This window comes from Micropterus salmoides, unplaced genomic scaffold (assembly GCF_014851395.1).
Source record: "Micropterus salmoides isolate LMB-PRFRI ecotype aquatic unplaced genomic scaffold, ASM1485139v1 Ms_hic_scaffold_13, whole genome shotgun sequence".
NCBI classification, from domain to species: domain Eukaryota; kingdom Metazoa; phylum Chordata; class Actinopteri; order Centrarchiformes; family Centrarchidae; genus Micropterus; species Micropterus salmoides.
The window spans coordinates 10,340,211-10,357,361 of record NW_024040374.1 but is presented as its reverse complement, the minus strand read 5'-3'; the positions used below and the strand labels follow the sequence as shown (position 1 = coordinate 10,357,361).

Genomic DNA, 17,151 nt, shown 5'->3' with positions numbered 1-17,151 from the left:
AAAAAACGACATCAGCTCTTTGGAAAGGAGAGGTCTGAGTCTGCACATTCCCATTGAAGACACACTGTGACTCCCTGAGCTCCACTGACAGTTTGTCCAAATAGTAAAATCTGAATGCTGGACTACAGACCTTTCTGGATGGCACTGGTTTTACCAGTGTGCAATGCAATTCAAACAAATTGACCCAGAGACAAACAGATTTAGGGCTATTAATGTTTTAATACAATATGTGTGGATGTTTTATATTTTATATGCATGCACTTAAATAGCATAGCCTATGCATGATTTAATGGCATAAATGGTAAAAACCTGTCCCTACAAGACAGAGTTAGACAGATTGTGTCTAATTCTGTGACAGAATCAAAGGCTTCTAAGATGTAACAGCTAAATAAAACATTGGATGGAGTGAAGAGTACCATAAATACGATACTGTGTTTTACCCTTGTTAGAGCATTTGGATAAGAGTTAGCAAAGAATAATGCTAGTAGATGAAAGAGAATATTGCTGACATAAACTCAACCAGCAATCTGCATGTTTTGATTGTATGTGATAAAGCCACACTGATTTTGGGAAAAAGGAGAACAGAGAGGTATTTTTTGGCTTATAAATCAAGAGATGCCCTGTCCATCACAACTTAATATTATTACCATATCCGTGATGTTTTTTCACATTATTATTAAAATGCGTTTTTTAATTTGCTGCTTTGACAACATACAAAAGTTCACTGACCTGAAATTATGGGAAGAACAGAGAGGGTGGTAAGTGGCACTCCCACTGCTCTGAAACTCCCACATTCAAACAGTCCTCCTGATTTACCATCCACCTATTCTGTCTGATGGCCACAGGAAGCAACACACTGCAGTTAAAGTCACTACATATCTCCTTCCTCTCTGCTTTCACCTAAAAAGGAAATCCTACACTAAGCTATCGAGCAGAAACATCCCAACAGCCATCACTCCTATACTCTTTACTGCAGGGCCTCCAGCCAGTATGGAGAAGTCCTCCAATTTCAATTTCAACCCCAGTCACCCACCAAGATCCAGAATGACGCCTAAGAAGGACAGGGAGAAGGGAGCCTTTGTGCCTCCCAGAAGCCATCGACAAAGGCCACCGAAGGCAAGCCGGGTCCCTGAGGCATCATCACTGAGGAAAGAGAGGCTACAAAAGGAGAAGCCAGAGACAAATGAGGTGACGGTGGAGCAGGAGCCAGAAGTGAAGGCGAAATCCACTGTGGTGGACATAGACAGCGTGAGAGAGGATGAGGTCAAAGAGGAGAACCTCGGGCTCCTGGAAGCAGCAGAGCAGGAGGATGGTAAGTTGAATCTTGAAGAAAAGCCTGGTACATTGTATCTAAAGAAAGCTAAGCAGTGGGTTTATTTCTCTTGTGGGTTGTTTAGTTTTTCCCAGTGTGTTGTTCTTAAGATAAAGAAATATGTAATCCTGTGGCCTGAAATTGTCTTTATGTTGAATTTCTTGAAGCATACATTCTAGAAAACAAATGACAGATAATAAAATAAATAGGAATGTCAATTTCAACTTCAATTCAACTTTGCAATTTGTTGATTAGAGCATTTTTCTCTGTATAGACCCATCATAACTCAACTCTTGTGAAAATGCTGTTTGCAAAATGACTCTTGATTCTATTTGATCTGAGCATCTTAGTTGGATTTCTCCACACTAAATACTGTGGATCTCTGCAGGTCTGAAGCGCAAGAACCTGGGAGTGTTTGAGTGGCTGCTGATGGTCTTCATCTTGGCTCTGGTTCTCCTCTTCCTCCCTCTTTCCATCTGGTTTTGTGTCAAAGTACGAACTACCCCACAGACCAAACAGAAACCAAACACTTTCAATGATAGATGTCTCTTAATTGTCAAAATACTGTTTCCACCTTTCCCCCCTCAACAAGAAGTTAAATATTTGGAGAAATTAGTGAATATTGATACTATTGATAATATTGATATACATACTGATACACTGTATGTTATTGAACAAAAGCATTGAATAACAGCAGGCCTATTTCAGCCATCACTGTCATCCATTCATATGGACTGACTGATGTCTGTAATTTCGATTGACAGGTAGTGAGGGAGCATGAGAGAGCTGTGATCTTCAGACTGGGTCACCTACTACGTGGAAGACCCAGAGGACCAGGTTGTCACCTATTGCTGCAATCGTTTATGCTCATCAGTCAGCTGTGATTTAACATTAACAATGTGCCAAAACAGTTGACTTGCTATTTCTGAGGATGTGTGTCAGTGTTTGAATTGTGTGATCATACAGCTGACAGAGTCACGAAAGGTTCGGACACCCCACAGTTAGTTTAAATGTTTTAGTCTGAGATCTGAATGTTTTCTATCACACCAAAGTAATAGCAAAAACATTTTTAAAAAGAGCACCTGTCCTTGGATGAAACCCTTCTCCCTTCCCTCTCCAGGCCTTCTTTTCTACCTCCCACTACTTGATGTGTGTCACAAGGTTGACATCCGACTGAAAATGCTGAAGGTTCCTCCTCACACGGTACAGAACAATAAGCAAAAACACAACTAACATATTCACATTTAGCTCCAAACGTAAAAATTACTACTAAATTAACTGTTTTCTGTATATGCACCTTGCTTTCCCTGAACATAGAGTAAATCTCCATAAAGAGATCAAATTTATTTGTCATATTTTTCTTATATGTCTGTACCCAGGTAGTGACAAAGGACTTGGTGAGGCCAGAGCTGAGTGCAGTTTGTTATTACCAGATAGAGAACGTGGCTTTGTGCAGCGCAGCTCTGTCTAGTCTCACCACAGTGCTGCAGACTCTGGTCCAGGCAGTGGTCAGAGACATTCTTGCCCAACACACATTCAGCCACATCCTGCTGCACAGGAGGAGGATCGGACAGAAAATACAAGCAGCTGTTGACTCTGTTGCTTGCCGCTGGGGCATCAGGGTGGAGAGAGCAGACATGTAAGACTGGTCATTTGCTCTAGATTATCTGTTTTGTATTAACCTTCCTCCACTGCATACACTTCATTTAGTAAGTAGAAGCCAAAACTAAAAATCAAAAAGCATATTACATCTGTGGTACCAGTGCATTCTGATGCCCATACTCTGGGTGACCAAGTACGATTGTTTAACATTAGTGCAAAACAGTAGCTACAGGAAGAAGCTCTTGATTCTGATGGCCTGACAGCAAAATCGGATTTTACCAGTTGGCTAAAGAGAATCTAGTGGATTTTTGAAGAAACCTATGAGCCCCGAAGAAAAAGAAGCTGATATGTAAATGCTCCGTACTTGTATAGCGGCTTTCTAGTCTTTTCGACCACTCAAAGCGCTTTTACACTACATCTGCATTCACCAGTCACACACATTCATACACTGAGCCTAAGTGCTCAAACGGAAACTAACATTCACACTCATTCGTACACTGGCGGAATAGCCGCCAGGGGCAATTCGGGGTTCAGTATCTTGCCCAAGGACACTTCGACACGCAACCAGGGGGAGCCAGGCATTGAACCGCCGACCTTCCGATTAACGGCCAACCCGCTCTACCTCCTGAGCCACAGCCGCCCCAATATATATATATAATATGTACAATCCAAAGAGGTGGCAGTGCTTCTGAAAAATACATCCACTTTCTGTGTGCAAATGATTTTTCCTCTGCAAGCAGTGATTTTTCCAGGTAAAATGGCCAAGAGGAATCTAGAGATTTGTAGCATACTGTGATCTTCCTGCTGACCAGGCTTGTGTTTGATTTTCTGTCAGAGACGAGCTCAGTTGTCCTGTGGAGTTACAGCAGAGTCTAGCTGCTGAGGTTGAGGCCAAGAGACAACACCAAGTCAGAGTAAGTAACTATAGCAGCCTTTTGTAACCTAATGCTTATCGTTTTATATTCTAATGCTTGTTTTTGCATTTTAAATATTATTTGTATGACATCAGCTTTAATTGTAAAACTTTAAGAACATTAAACTTCTACCTAAGATAGCTGATACATTTTAAACACACCATCAAACCATCTTGCTATGTTTTTCCAGTCCAGAGCATAGCCTTAGTTTAGCCTGCAAAACAATGGTTCTTTACCCCTGCAAGTGAGACCACTTCTGGTTTCTCAGCAGCATTTGTAAAGCAAACGTGTTTCAAACAGCAGGCCATCTCTCCTCCAGGTAAAAGCAGCAGAAGGGGAAAGAGATGCCTGGGAGGGGTTCAGGGCTTCCCTCCGTCTCCTCCATCCTGCCCTGGTCCTTCCACTACCCCCAGATCTCCTCAGCGTGACCCCTGATCTCTCATCCCTACCACCCCCTCCTCCCCATTCTGTGGATGGAGAAGGAGAGGGGGATACAGAGACAGACTCACCAATGATGTGACATGTGACTGTTATAAGATGAAATGTTATTATTTGTGAAATGTTATAATTAATTATTGAACACCTAATTGAAGTGAGGGTGTTATGGTAAAGTTTCAGGAGATTTTGATCATGTTAAAGAAAGTAACCTTCTAGCCAAATGATTTTGTTTATTTAAGTACAACTTAAAATATGAGCTAATGTTAAATGTTTTCCAAAGTGCCTGGGGGGAAAGACTTAACCTTTTGAAATGTCTGCAGAGACTTTATTTTTTGGAAGGTAACAAAAACTATTTTGCCTTTACATGGAGTTCAAAGACATATCCCAATGTTAAGCAAAACCACAACAAGCAATTATATAAATGGTGACATCGGTGACCTTGTGATAGTGGAAATAGTTTATACTTATATTTACCCTGGCAAATGGTACTTTTTGTTTATTGTTGTGTTTTATGTTTTATGTCCTAAAAACCTAAAAGTGATAACTGGACATTCCCATACATATAAAGTTGTAACACAATCTGATCACACATCAGATCACCGTTTCTTGGTCCTTTTGGTGCTGCTTGTTAGTTTGGCTTCAGCTGAAGTTTTCTTTGGAGGAGCTGGGGGTGTTACTGGGGGTGGGGAAGGTGGTGGCGTTTTCTTTTTCTCTGCAATAGAAACAAAGACATATACCACCTCTATGCTTTAATACTGTGTTGCTGTCTCTCTGCCTGAGTTATACGTTTATAGAATTTCTTGTTCAGTCAGTACCTTTACTTCTTTTTGGATCCAGACTGGGCCGACCCTGCAGTTGTCCATCCAGGTCACTGGGCCGGCCCTGCAGTTGTTTCTCCAGGTCCTGAATCTTCTCCAATGCTGCCTGTAGGGCTTCCTCAGCCTTCAGGGCTCGCTGCTCGGCACTCTGGACCCGCAGCTCTGAATCACTGACAAACACATGGAGAGAAATCTAACCTAGATATCCTCTGCACATACAGTACACAAGTCAATAAAGGTTCACCCTCCTTTCTGAAAAACTACAGAAACTCAGTTGATGTGTGGACATTTAAAAAAAACTTATTTCCACAATGAAACATTTGCCCTCTTAATTTCAAATTATCCAAAATGTCATTAAAAATCAAAGAGTAGAGAAAGTCCAAAAAATAAAAGACAAATGTACATATCAGTACTTTATTTTTTTCTTCTTTCCTCTCCCATGAATCATCTTGCGACCCCTTTATCTTGTGACCCTTCGAAGGGCCACAAAACTCTGGACTAAACTAGATAACTGTATATAAAAGTAGTTAAAACTAGCTCTGTCTCAAGCAGCTATAACAGTAAAATGTTTACACAGTGATGCATCAGTATTAACATTCTAATAATAATTAGACTGGAGTGTTTGCATTGTTGTATTGGTACTTCTACTTAAGTAAAGGATCTGAGTACTTCTTCCACCACTGCTGAACTCGACAGCAAATCGGATAAATGTATTTCTTTGTTGCCCTTCTGATGGGATTTTGCCAAATAAACTCTACTCGAGTCTGCAAGGTATAAAAGTGTCTTTTTCACTAATTATGAGAGGCAATACAAAAGCATGAATATTCAGTCATGGTGTCAACTGCAGCTCATGCAAGCTTCCCAGTTTTTATTTTAAACAAAAAAGAAACATCCCTTACTGTGTGTCACAAAACAGCAAGTACAAACAGTTCATGGAAAATCTTTCAATAACTGGATGTACATTGATCACTGTCACCCTTTTTGGAGCGGTCAAAAAATCAGTGACAGTTTGGGTAAACATTATCAGTCACTCAACCATAAGAATGTTAACTTACTGCAGTTCCTGCTGCAGTAATCCTACTGTGGTCAGATCACTAAAAGCTTTCTGGGCTTCATCTGTCAATGGAAACACAACCAACTCCTCAGCCTGACAGAGACAAACAGACAGATGGTCAGAGAAATAAACAGACCGTTTGTGCAGTTCTTTACACAGCGAAAGGTATGACACTGAAAAATCGTGTGATTTCATTTTCTTACCCCATTCAGGTAGGCATGGCTCTCTCCCAGCTTTCTTTGTGTAATGTCTCCATCATAGCCAATCAGCTTCACAACTGGACTCTCACAAACCGTTAGCTCCCCCTGCAGCACAACAACACTTTTTATTTTTTTGCAAGTTAGTCTAGTTAATACTGTACAATGAACATGTAAAAGAAATTGCGATCCTTTGATAAGACTCATTTGTAAAAATCTCTGCATTGCTCAAGAGTTTATTTAATTCTTTAAATCTGCTCTGTCTTTAACACAAATCTTCCAAGATACTCCAAAGAGGTTTTGACCTGAGGGAACAATTACTATAATGCATATACATGTTTATCATATTTTGTCTATTATCATACACAGCTGTAAAATCTCCACAATGTACCATAAATGTCTAATTTCACTGTAAAAGACAAGCCCAGTATTTTTGTGTTTTCAGATCAGACTGCAGACTACACAGTACAAGTACACATGGAAACTATATTAAATCTTGACAAACCTCTTGTTTTGTTTCGTGTTCTTCAGCAGTGCACAGTGGAGAAACACGAGTACCATCACTGCCCTTGTCATTATCAATTGATTAACATTCATTTGGTAACAAATTGGTTGGTAATTAAATAAATAAAATAACTCAACCTACATAATAGGTATTTTATACCATAGTCAGGGGCACACTAATCAAAAGTATACCCCTTTCAGACTTCATAAAACAAAAAATATTTTAGCAAACAATCATCTGAAAAGAGGCTACAAACAATGACAAAGGGTTCATAGATTTGTTGCTGGACTCACTAACAGTGCAAATTCAGTGCCTTGCTAAGTGAAGCTTTCAGTGGACTGTCTAACCACTAGAACAGCCTGCTTCCCTTTATCATCAATAACAATGATGCCTTTTCTCTTACTCCAACTTTAAAACACTAGAAAAGTATTAATTATCAAAATGTTTGGATAAACTTGTACATCTACAGTATGTCCAGTAACAGACATACTGTACAGATTAACAGCATAATCTAAAGGGTTGTAGGGCAGCTTTTCACTTTACTTTACTTAACAGGTGTTAATATGACTCACCTCTCTTGGTTCTGCCTCAGTCTCATCCTTGACCTCACGGTCTACTGTAGGCTCTACTGAAACCTCTTTGTTGACCTGTAAATACATACATACACACACACACACACACACACACACACACACACACACACACACACACACACACACACACACACACACACACACACACACACACACACACACAACACTGACTTGTGATTCTGACAAAGGTAATTTGTCACATATTCCAGATATCAAACTCTTTGTTGAGGTGATTGTAATTTCATTGGGTAACTGATGCCAGTGTCAAGCCTTGAATACAGTAAAATCGTATACCTGATCAATAGCAATATCTCTTCTAATGTCAGCTCTACTTCACTATAATACCAGTATCACTGTCACCTGATCCTAGGCTTTCAAGTCATTTCTCCAATAATGAAGAGATAACCAAAATATATAAGCAACTTCAGCAAACTTGTTTAAAAGTTAAATTAATTTAATCATTGATGAACTATAACAAATTAGGTCTATCAGTGTGGGTTGTATTTTTCTCGACTCCTCACCACATTCACCATGCTGTCTGCTGGATAGGCCAGGGCATCACTGCTGGAGGCGGGGTCAGCCTGTCTGGCAAGCGGCTCCACAGGGCCGCTTTTCACTCCTGACAGCAGGATTATACAGGTCTCCACAATATCAGTGCAGTCCCTCTGAGGACATATGTTCACAACAACAATAAACAACAACACACACACACACACACACACACACACACACACACACACACACACACACACACACACACACAGGTGTCTGTGGTGCAAGGCATACATCTGTAACTATCCTTTGGCGCCCTCTTCTGGAGTCTTGTAATGCTTTACAGCAGAGTAAAACAGCGGTTTTGGCTTTGATGGGTTAAGCTGTAAAATCAACTAAGCAACCACCAATACAAGCTTGCTCTATCCTAAACATATTGTTGTGTGCTAACAAATGACACAGTGTGTTTGTATTGTTGAGCAGAAAAACTGACAAAAAAGCTTTGGTCAAATGGTTTCTTGTTTCTTACAGAAAAAAAATTGTGCAGATGAAAACAAAATAAGCCGTTTGGTCTCAAATTAAATGTTGGTATCATTGTGACCTCAAGCAATGATTACTTCATGTTTATGAAACATGCAGCCTTGATATTATTATCAATTATTCGCTATTTATTTAATTCTGCATCTGAAAAATGTTTACCTGCAGCCTTCTGTACTCATCCATCTCATTTTTACCCTCAACAGCATGTGGGTTCTGCAGAATCTGTTCCTCCAGAATCAGCTTGCAAGAGCTGAAGTCAGAAACAAATATTTTTTGATGAATAAATCCTGGAGTAAATCCTCCTCTACTGATCCTCTCTCTTAAACATTTTCTGTCAAAGTTACATTAAATCTTTAGCTATCATTCCATTTCTGTGTGTTGTTAGTTAGCATGTATAGTGTAAGAGGTGCACCCTGTATTAAAATTCTGCATCTGCCAGGTTAAGAAAAACTTCTGGTACCTGGTGATGTATCTGGTAAAATAGTCCAGTTTCTCAGCCAGCATCTTGGCATCCTCATCCAGAGTCTGTATTGAGATCATCATAATGTTGTGGTGTTCCTGTTCTTGGTTCTGGTCCTCGCTATGGTCAGGTACCATGAGGAGCAACAGATCCAAAATCCAGTGGGTCTGAGCCTTGTGGATAGAACTGACCTGGTAGGAGAGGAAACACTAAAAGTCAACACAGCACCTCTTTTGAACATTAAGCCAAAAACTCAAATCAAATGAAAAACAAAATCCAAATATAGTGAGAGAATCAATATGTCTGTTCCAAAACCCTTAATGGAAATGCACTTAAATTTAAAAATGTGTGTAAACCTCCCTTGACAGTTTGACTGAACCCTGTTGGCACTTACTTCCTCAATGAGTCTCTGGTTCTCACCATCAATGAAGTTGGAAAGGCTGGTTATGAAGCACTGCACTTTGTCTAACACATTTTCTGCCTCTGCACTGTTTGAACAAACACACACACAAAGCAGAAATAAAGAACTATTGGAGAATATTTAAATCCCAGAATTAAAACCTGATTAAATCTTTTTTTCAATCTGCTCATTCATAAAACTATTTCAATGAAATGTTATCACAAGTAATGAATATAATGTGTTAATAAAACTTTAGAGACTTAGTATACCAACTTTCTTGTACTGAAGAACATTCAACATTTTTTACAAACTTATCTACAAAAAGCTGGTCCATTGTTTTAAGCAATTAGTTTAAGACAACTGTCTAAATGTATATTCTGGAGAGAGCTATACAGTAAGTGTGTGATAACTCAGGATAACTATAGTAATGCCACTGAATTAAAGACTTACTATATGTCTGCCTTGTTTTTGTCTTTTTCAGTCTCTGTCTGCATGCTGGAGTAGTTCTGCAAGGCTTCTTCAGCCAAATGTTTCCAATTGCACAGTGCCTTCTCCAGCTTCAGCCAATCAGAGACAGACATCATTTCTGGCCGGCTAATCCCTGTGCCAAGTTTGGAAACCCAGGACTCCATCAACCCGAGCAGAGATGCGATCTTTCCATGGATCCCTGAAACAGGATGGTTGGAATCAGTCCATATTCTAAGGATTATATCCCACAATGAGACTCATTGAAACATTAAGACAAAAAAAACCAAGAGATGAATATATGACGATTCTGTGAATATAACTGTATGTGTGTGTGTGTGTGTGTGAGTGTGTACATGTCAGGACAACACATCATGACACTCACCAAGGTCCAGATTTTGCAGCTGTGAGCAGTTTGTTTACAGATATCCATTTGGACTACAGTCAAGCAAAAACTAAAGCAGTACTAAATGAAAGTGAAACCTTATTTACCTGTCTGTATGCCTTAAAACTCCCAGTTTTCATTCAGAATTTCTTTTTTCTTTTTTTTTAGAAAATTGTGTCAGCCCTCACCACTCTCTCCACTGACTTGCACATCCAGCTTTTTGAGGTGCTCAGAAATGACCCAGTCCAGCTCCCTTTGGGCCTGCTGGGCTCCAGGGGGTTCACCAACTGGAGAAGGGTGTCTTCTGAACAGCTGAAGGCTCATGTTCAGCCATCTTTCCTGGACACTGCCAAGCTCACCCAGCGTCTGCTGGCGGCAAAGCAACTTCTCACCTTGGAAGTACTCACACTGGAGGGCCAAAATCTACAGAAAATCAGAACGCAGAATAAGACTTTAGGGCAACAAATGAGACTAGACGTACTGTGTGACCCAAATTTCAACATATCCACTATATATTTGGAATACAATCTAAACAGTGGCTGCCAAAATAGCCCCTACCTCATGAGACAGAATAATACCTTAAATACAGTATGCTTATACAGTAAATGTAATACTACTTTGTCCTGGTCTAAAGATTATTTGAACATCAGCAAGTTAATTAATTTCCAATTAGTAAAACATTTTTAAACAGATGACACAGATGAGTAACGAGGGACCAGTGGTAGACAGATATGATATAGAGAATGACAGAGGTGACGGCATGACATAGATGGATCAGATCTCACAAGTGGCTGATGAGATAGATGGAAGTGCTGAGATGATTGTCAGAAATTAGAGACATGAGACAGATGAGTAAGGTGACATACATCAAACAGATAAAATTAATGAGACACAGAAGTAAATGTACTGTCTTACACTTGACCACTTCTTCAAATCAGCATGCATTTTTTCCAATGAAGCTTTTTCAGATTTTGGGTCAGGACACCTTGAAATTGAGAAAGAGCATATTTGGCAGAATACACACAGATCAATCTCCTCTTCCATAAATTGCTCTCAATGACCTCATCTGACATTATCCTAAGTACAAACTGTCAATAGAAGTGCTAAATTAGCCTTTAACTGATGGTGCTGTGTATTAACAGATGATATCTGTATCTTAGCTTGTCCTCCTTACTTGTTTTGTGTGGAGCAGAAGGCGAGCCACTTGGCGATGCCTTGCAGCACGGCACTGATCTGTTCACAGTGAGCATGGTCAGTTTTCTTCAGCTGGGACATGAAAGCAGTCAGCTGCTTTTTCCAGTAATCACTAAGCTCCACGATGATTTTTAGGTTCTCTGTGTCCTACAGCAGGATGGTCACCGTCATAGTCAGAGTGCAACTGAACCAGCAGCAATTATACATAAAGTCATCTGTGGGGTTTTGTGTTTTTTGCAAGGAGCAGTACAGAAGATGTTAAGAAATAGGAACAACATTGTTACCTTTGAAGTGAGGTAAAGATTGCAGTGCTCTGCTGTCTTGGACCAGCTCTGCTCACTGATATGCAGCTGACTGATAAGAAGCAGCTTCTTCACACTGATCACCTGACAATCACAGAAAAACACACTGAACTTGTTTGGATCAGTTTCAACTAACATTGTCTTTAATGAGCATGTTTCAGTAGAAATCCTAACTGATCCATTTTAGTCATGAAAGTTTAAAGTCAGCACATATTATCAGACAGTAACAAGGTTGAGAATATTGTGAAATCTCATCCATTGACAAATATGGTGGGCGAAGCAAAATCTTTGTCTATCTGCTTCAACACTTACTACTACTACTTCACTACTTTGTTTGTTGACACCTCCAACAGAGTGGGCTATATTTGTCCGTACACCAAAACAATCCATATAAATGACTTTCTAATTACTTTTGAGTCCAATTGAAAGAAAAAAATGACATTATGACTCACACACCTTTAGGGCAAGGCAGAAGGTGAACTGGCTCCAATAGTCTCTCTCCGCAGTCATCTGGAGCAGCTGAGCCTCGAGGCGACCCCTCTGCAGCTCATACAGCTCGTGGTAACCCTGGACCACACTGAGGACAGCAAACGGACCATATGAGAGGAAACAACTAGTCACTTTGTAGTTTTGCACTGCATGATGACGGAGCTGAAAATTATTTTACAACAAAAACTTTTTTTTACAATCAAGGTGCAAACAAATTTCGCTTGACATAAATCACACATGTCGAAAATTATATCATATTCGAAAAATAAGGCTAATAAAGTTCACGCTGCTTAATTTTGGAATGCATGAACTTGCTGAAAATCTCAATGGACTGAATGAGCAGTAGTTCAGTTCAGTCCTACGAGGGACTGACTCTGCGTTGGTGTGAGTCTGATCAAGAGCCGCAGCCAGCTGTCGGTGAGCGCACTCTGCTTGCTGGGAAACAAGGGCATCATGGTCTCTGATTCTGGACAGCTCCCTGTGTAGAAGATGCACATCCATAAACACACACACACACACACACACACACACACAAATAACGGCACATACATTTCTCATATTCACACATTGTGATAAGTGCTCTTATGTTCATTTGTTGCATTTATTATTTCCTCTTAAAATAGAAATCACTCTATGAACATGTTCCAGTCCTTAACAGCATCAAGACCCAGCAGCCTGACAGCTGACCTACGTACATGCTGAGCTGCTGGATGGATGTCTTGATGCGGTTGATTTCCTCTATGAGCCGGCGGTCCAGAGCCCGCTGCGCCACTGCCTCAGTATGCAGAGCCTTCAGACGGCAGGGGATTCGCTCAAGCAGGGACTGGTAGCGTTGTCTGGACACACAAAAATAAGAGTTGCTGGGAAAAAATGCTTCTGGGGTCATTACTGGAAAATATTTTGTTACCATGTAGATGCTGTCCTAATGTGCTGGCTGCTAACCTGAGTTTGGCAAGCAGCTGTCCTCTCTCAGCACAGCTCACACTGACCTGCCTGATCATTTCATGGAAAACAATGTTGTAGATGTTCTGCTCAACCTGCACCAGCTCCAGCAGACCCTCCATCTGTAAGACATTTCGTTTCTAATATGCATAGACGGCTATACTTCCATAAGAATCTCTGTGCACTTTGTGTTTCATTTTAAATTTTACATCTCTAAATATGTTGTGGTTGTTTTGTTGTAACACACTGTTTTTGGTGTTAATAAAAGGATCTTTCATTCTGTGTTTATTGGTTGAGGTGGCGGTCACTAGATAGAAAGCCTAGATAGAAGTACTCACATAAAAGCAATTAAGGAAAATCAAACTAACACAACAACATAGACATAAGGAACACAAACAGTTACAAGAACATGAGTCCACTGGGCTATCAAAAATGAACACTGGTTTATCCTGACTACATGTTCATCTTTCAGTTGTCAACACCTCAAACCCTGCACCTGTGCACCATGCATGAACATGTTGACCTGTTGTACCTTTAAAATATGTTCAGGTTCACCCTGGTATTTTGCAAATGTTGGTCCATTTAAAAATTTTAAACTTGTGCCAGTATATATTATTCTCTGTACATGAATGCAGCACAGCACTAGGGTCAACCATAGAGGCACAGAGCAGCATGTGTGTTTTTTGCTTGTCTGCCCACCTGGGAGAGCTCAGTCAGCTCCTCACTCTGCTGATCTACTCCGGCTTTCACCAGCATGTCGTCCATCATCCTCATCAGCTGGACCACTTCCAGTCTGCCACTGGGCTTCCTGGACACACAAAACATACACACAAATCAGTATTACTAAACATTTAAGGACTCTTTAAGGCTTGACAACATTCATTCTTTATTTTACCAGCACTTTGCCAACCTAATAGTACACAGTACTTTTACTTCCTACCATTTAGCTGGGCAATTACTATTTCAGACAACAAAGTGAGGACTACAGTTTATCTTTAAAATAGATTAATATTTTTGAACTCACAGTGAAGGGAATACCCGTAGCTTCTGCTCATCATCCTGCAGCTGCACTGTGAATGCACTGAGGAAGAAAAACAACAGAAGAGTTTCGACAACGATAATATAAGGGTGAACCGTTAACATGAATAAAGTGGATGAGCATAATGAAGCAAACTCACTCCTCATAGAACTCAAGGCTCCGCAGCCCTTTGTTTTTCACAATGTGATATTCTTCTGGGATCAGGTTACCTGAGACATTTAAGTTCTGAAAGACAGACTGACCGTGATTTTCACCACACACTGAATACTTGTACACATATAGCATTTAAAAGTTGTACTGTTACAGCAAATAACAGTATTTTTACTGTAAAACCTTCTATTCCTGAATATGAAAAATCAATTTTCATTTCTCTCTAACTTCCTTTACATAAGTGAAAACAAGCCAAAGTAAATGTTTTGAGATAAAAACAGTAACACATTTTTAAGTTACTATCATACTTTATAAAGTATTTAAAGAATTGTGTTTGCTGAGCTGGGATATCATTGTTCATTCATGTCACATTTAGATTTTATGTTATACCACATATGCTGCTAAGTAAAAACTCTATCATCAGGTCAGTTATGACAAATTAAAAATGGAAGTAAAGGAACATTCTCAAGCCCTCCTTACGTTTTGCCATAAAGAGTTAAAAGGCCAGAAAGTCAAAAGAGTTCAGCTGAGGCAGCTTACATGAGTGTCGCTAGTGTCACTCCTGTCAGTCAGTGGTGGCAGGTGTGACGTCTTCCTCTGGGTTACCATAGCATCACACAGGAATGAAATATCCCTGTATGGATACCGTCCAAACAGGAAAAAAAAAAAACGTAAATATTTAATGTTCCCCCAATTCTAAAGCATTCATTTAAATAGCAGATTAAAGATAAATTACTTCAAACAAAACCTAAAATTAGTTTGGCTTTGCTAGGTGTCCTTTTGTAAATACATAACCAAGCCGGTTTTATATTCACCCTTTCCTGTACATCAAGAGTAAACATGCATAAATGTGTTGCTGTAATCACTGACACAGTATATGCAAGTGATGTTTTTCTAGATAACAAGTCACAACTCACTTTCAGTTTAAATTAAATATATGGAGACACTTGATAGTAACGACAACATTCTTCATGTTGTTGCATATGTCTTGTTGGTGTATCTGACCTGCCAGCTCCAGTCAGGGATGTTGGCTGCTCCAGAAAGTATTTGTATTTCTTGCGTCCGAGAGGGTGATGCCAGACTGGATCCGGCCGTCTGATTCCACAGCCCTGTACACAAAGTCATCATATAAACACAACATGATTTCAGCCACACAGCTTTGTGTGTCCATTGTGCATGTGTGATGGTCTCTCTATAGCTCTCTCGTTCTGCTGTGGTGTATGTGTTTGTTAGATGGGCTGCAGGTGAGCTTGCTGATCGAAGTGGGCGGATAGCAGGGCTGGTTTCTCCCCAGCTCCTTGTCACTGTCAGTGTGACTGCTAGTAAAATGTTTATTGTAAAATACCTTCTACTTGATAATGCATGTTTTTTTAACCACCTTTCCCCTGTTTTTAGATTAGGAGTTAGGTCAGTGATTTGGCTTTTGTTTTCTTTATTTGAGTAGGTGTGTTTAAGTTGCTCAACTTTTAAAGGGCTGCAAATCCTTTGTTGCTGGTCGCTGGGAGAGGAAAGTCTCATTTTGTTCATGTTGCACCTGGGTTTTCCCCTGGCTGAGTTTTAATAGCCTCACAGGAATAATCCTCTTGGATATAAATAACGTTTGAATACCTTGCAGTGCCTTTGGTGGGCAGTGTGCCCTTGTGTGCTCCTGTTGCAGACTGTGGAGGTAAGGCTGACCAGCAGTTCATCTGGGATCTGGTTGTTGACAGGAGGAAGCTGTATCTTTCTATTCTCCACTGGGATGTGAAAATTCAGTTCCGCCACTGAGAAAAATAAAATCAAACTCAACAAATCAGTAAGAACTGTAAAAAGAAATAAACTATAATCAATTGAGCAGTGTTGAGGATGAATTTGAGTTTAGAAGTCTGATAGCTTGGGGGAAAAAGCTGCTCTGCAGTCTGGTGATGTGGCAGCAGAAACTTCTATATCTCTTCCCAGAAGGAAGCTGGGTGAACAGGCTGTGACTGGGTGGGTACTGTCCTTTAATATCCTTTGGGCTCTGCGTAGGCACCTCACCAATATCACTGATCACTGAGAGATGGATACCAATGATCTTCAGACCAGTTTAACCACCCTATGCAGAGCCCTCGGCTTCTGGGCCTTGCACATCCCATGCCAGTTAGTGATGTTTTCATTAAGGATGCTTTATATTACGATGTATGTGTGTGTAAATTTGATGCCTCCATATATAATAACATATTCACGTTCTTGTTGCATTTCTTGTGTTTTTTATATTTAATCAGCCATTCAGCTGTTTTGTTTAGATTTTATTTTACTGTTCTTCTCTTTATTTGTAACTTCCATCTTTCATCATTGTTAGTCAAGTTTGAGGGGAAAGTGTAACTTGTGTTTATCTTTGTGAGAAATGGCTGGGACTGCGTTCTGTAATCATCAATGCAAAAATTTGTGGCTGTTGTATTTATCTAACCTATGTGTGAAGGGATGTGTGCCTTGGCAGTATGAGTAATGTTTTCCTATCATTAGCACGCATTTTGTTTGTTTGTCATCCACCTGCTGAGTTAGTTGATCTCTGTGATGTTAAACTAGCTTTCCCCCACCGACTGCACAGTAACGTCACCTCTGGTGTCCAGTTCTTGCTCCGGCCTCGATGAACTTGGCGCTGAACTGGCTCTCATGGATTCAGACATCCTGGTATCGCGGTGGAGATGTTACATTGAGGTCCTGGCAATACAATTCTGAAACTCTGAAAAAGTCATGTGGGCGAGAAGCTCGTTTTATTTGCCAAAAAAAAGAGAACCGTCTCCTCCACTGTCCTCTGAGCTTCAACTTCCTGGTCACGTTGCCATGGAAACGCTTGGCGTTTGTACGTGTCCACTGAAGTTTGTTTATTTTATCTATC

At 40.2% G+C, this 17,151-nt stretch overlaps 2 protein-coding genes across 3 annotated transcripts; one reads left to right on the top strand and one right to left on the bottom strand.

The window, feature by feature from the left end:
* Positions 1-792: 792 nt before the first annotated feature.
* Positions 793-4,465, top strand: nphs2 (NPHS2 stomatin family member, podocin). Its single transcript, XM_038715469.1, has 7 exons — positions 793-1,312; positions 1,701-1,804; positions 2,077-2,149; positions 2,433-2,515; positions 2,692-2,951; positions 3,750-3,828; positions 4,148-4,465. Exons 1-7 carry the CDS (start codon positions 991-993, stop codon positions 4,346-4,348), a joined length of 1,122 nt encoding a protein of 373 aa, XP_038571397.1. The 5' UTR covers positions 793-990; the 3' UTR covers positions 4,349-4,465.
* A 102-nt stretch (positions 4,466-4,567) lies between these two features.
* On the bottom strand, positions 4,568-17,101 carry axdnd1 (axonemal dynein light chain domain containing 1). Of its 2 annotated transcripts, none has more exons than XM_038715463.1 (25): positions 16,870-17,101; positions 15,900-16,054; positions 15,297-15,400; positions 14,832-14,925; positions 14,281-14,378; positions 14,127-14,183; positions 13,802-13,910; positions 13,103-13,224; positions 12,856-12,996; positions 12,534-12,638; positions 12,128-12,248; positions 11,654-11,755; positions 11,350-11,516; positions 11,091-11,160; positions 10,364-10,598; positions 9,776-9,992; positions 9,320-9,413; positions 8,926-9,116; positions 8,625-8,715; positions 7,955-8,098; positions 7,413-7,487; positions 6,342-6,443; positions 6,140-6,231; positions 5,082-5,254; positions 4,568-4,978 (listed from the first exon to the last, which is right to left on the bottom strand). In XM_038715463.1, the coding sequence occupies exons 1-25, from the start codon at positions 16,937-16,939 to the stop codon at positions 4,863-4,865; spliced, it is 3,045 nt and encodes a 1,014-aa protein (XP_038571391.1). In that variant the 5' UTR covers positions 16,940-17,101; the 3' UTR covers positions 4,568-4,862. The 2 variants fall into 2 exon arrangements, with proteins under 2 accessions (XP_038571391.1, XP_038571392.1); XM_038715464.1 differs by having other exon boundaries at positions 14,281-14,366.
* Between the last annotated feature and the right edge of the window lie 50 nt (positions 17,102-17,151).

What these genes read in the sequence shown, in the direction of transcription:
- nphs2 (XM_038715469.1), top strand. Translation starts at nt 991, where the DNA reads ATGGAGAAGTCCTCCAATTTCAATTTCAACCCCAGTCACCCACCAAGA. An exon ending in CCATCTGGTTTTGTGTCAAA is followed by an intron (nt 1,805 to 2,076) that starts GTACGAACTACC and finishes TTCGATTGACAG; the next exon opens with GTAGTGAGGGAGCATGAGAG. An exon ending in TGGAAGACCCAGAGGACCAG is followed by an intron (nt 2,150 to 2,432) that starts GTTGTCACCTAT and finishes TTCCCTCTCCAG; the next exon opens with GCCTTCTTTTCTACCTCCCA.
- axdnd1 (XM_038715463.1), bottom strand. Translation starts at nt 16,939, where the DNA reads ATGTCTGAATCCATGAGAGCCAGTTCAGCGCCAAGTTCATCGAGGCCG. An exon ending in AGCTGACTGAGCTCTCCCAG is followed by an intron (nt 13,225 to 13,801) that starts GTGGGCAGACAA and finishes AATGTCTTACAG; the next exon opens with ATGGAGGGTCTGCTGGAGCT. An exon ending in TCCATCCAGCAGCTCAGCAT is followed by an intron (nt 12,639 to 12,855) that starts GTACGTAGGTCA and finishes TCTTCTACACAG; the next exon opens with GGAGCTGTCCAGAATCAGAG.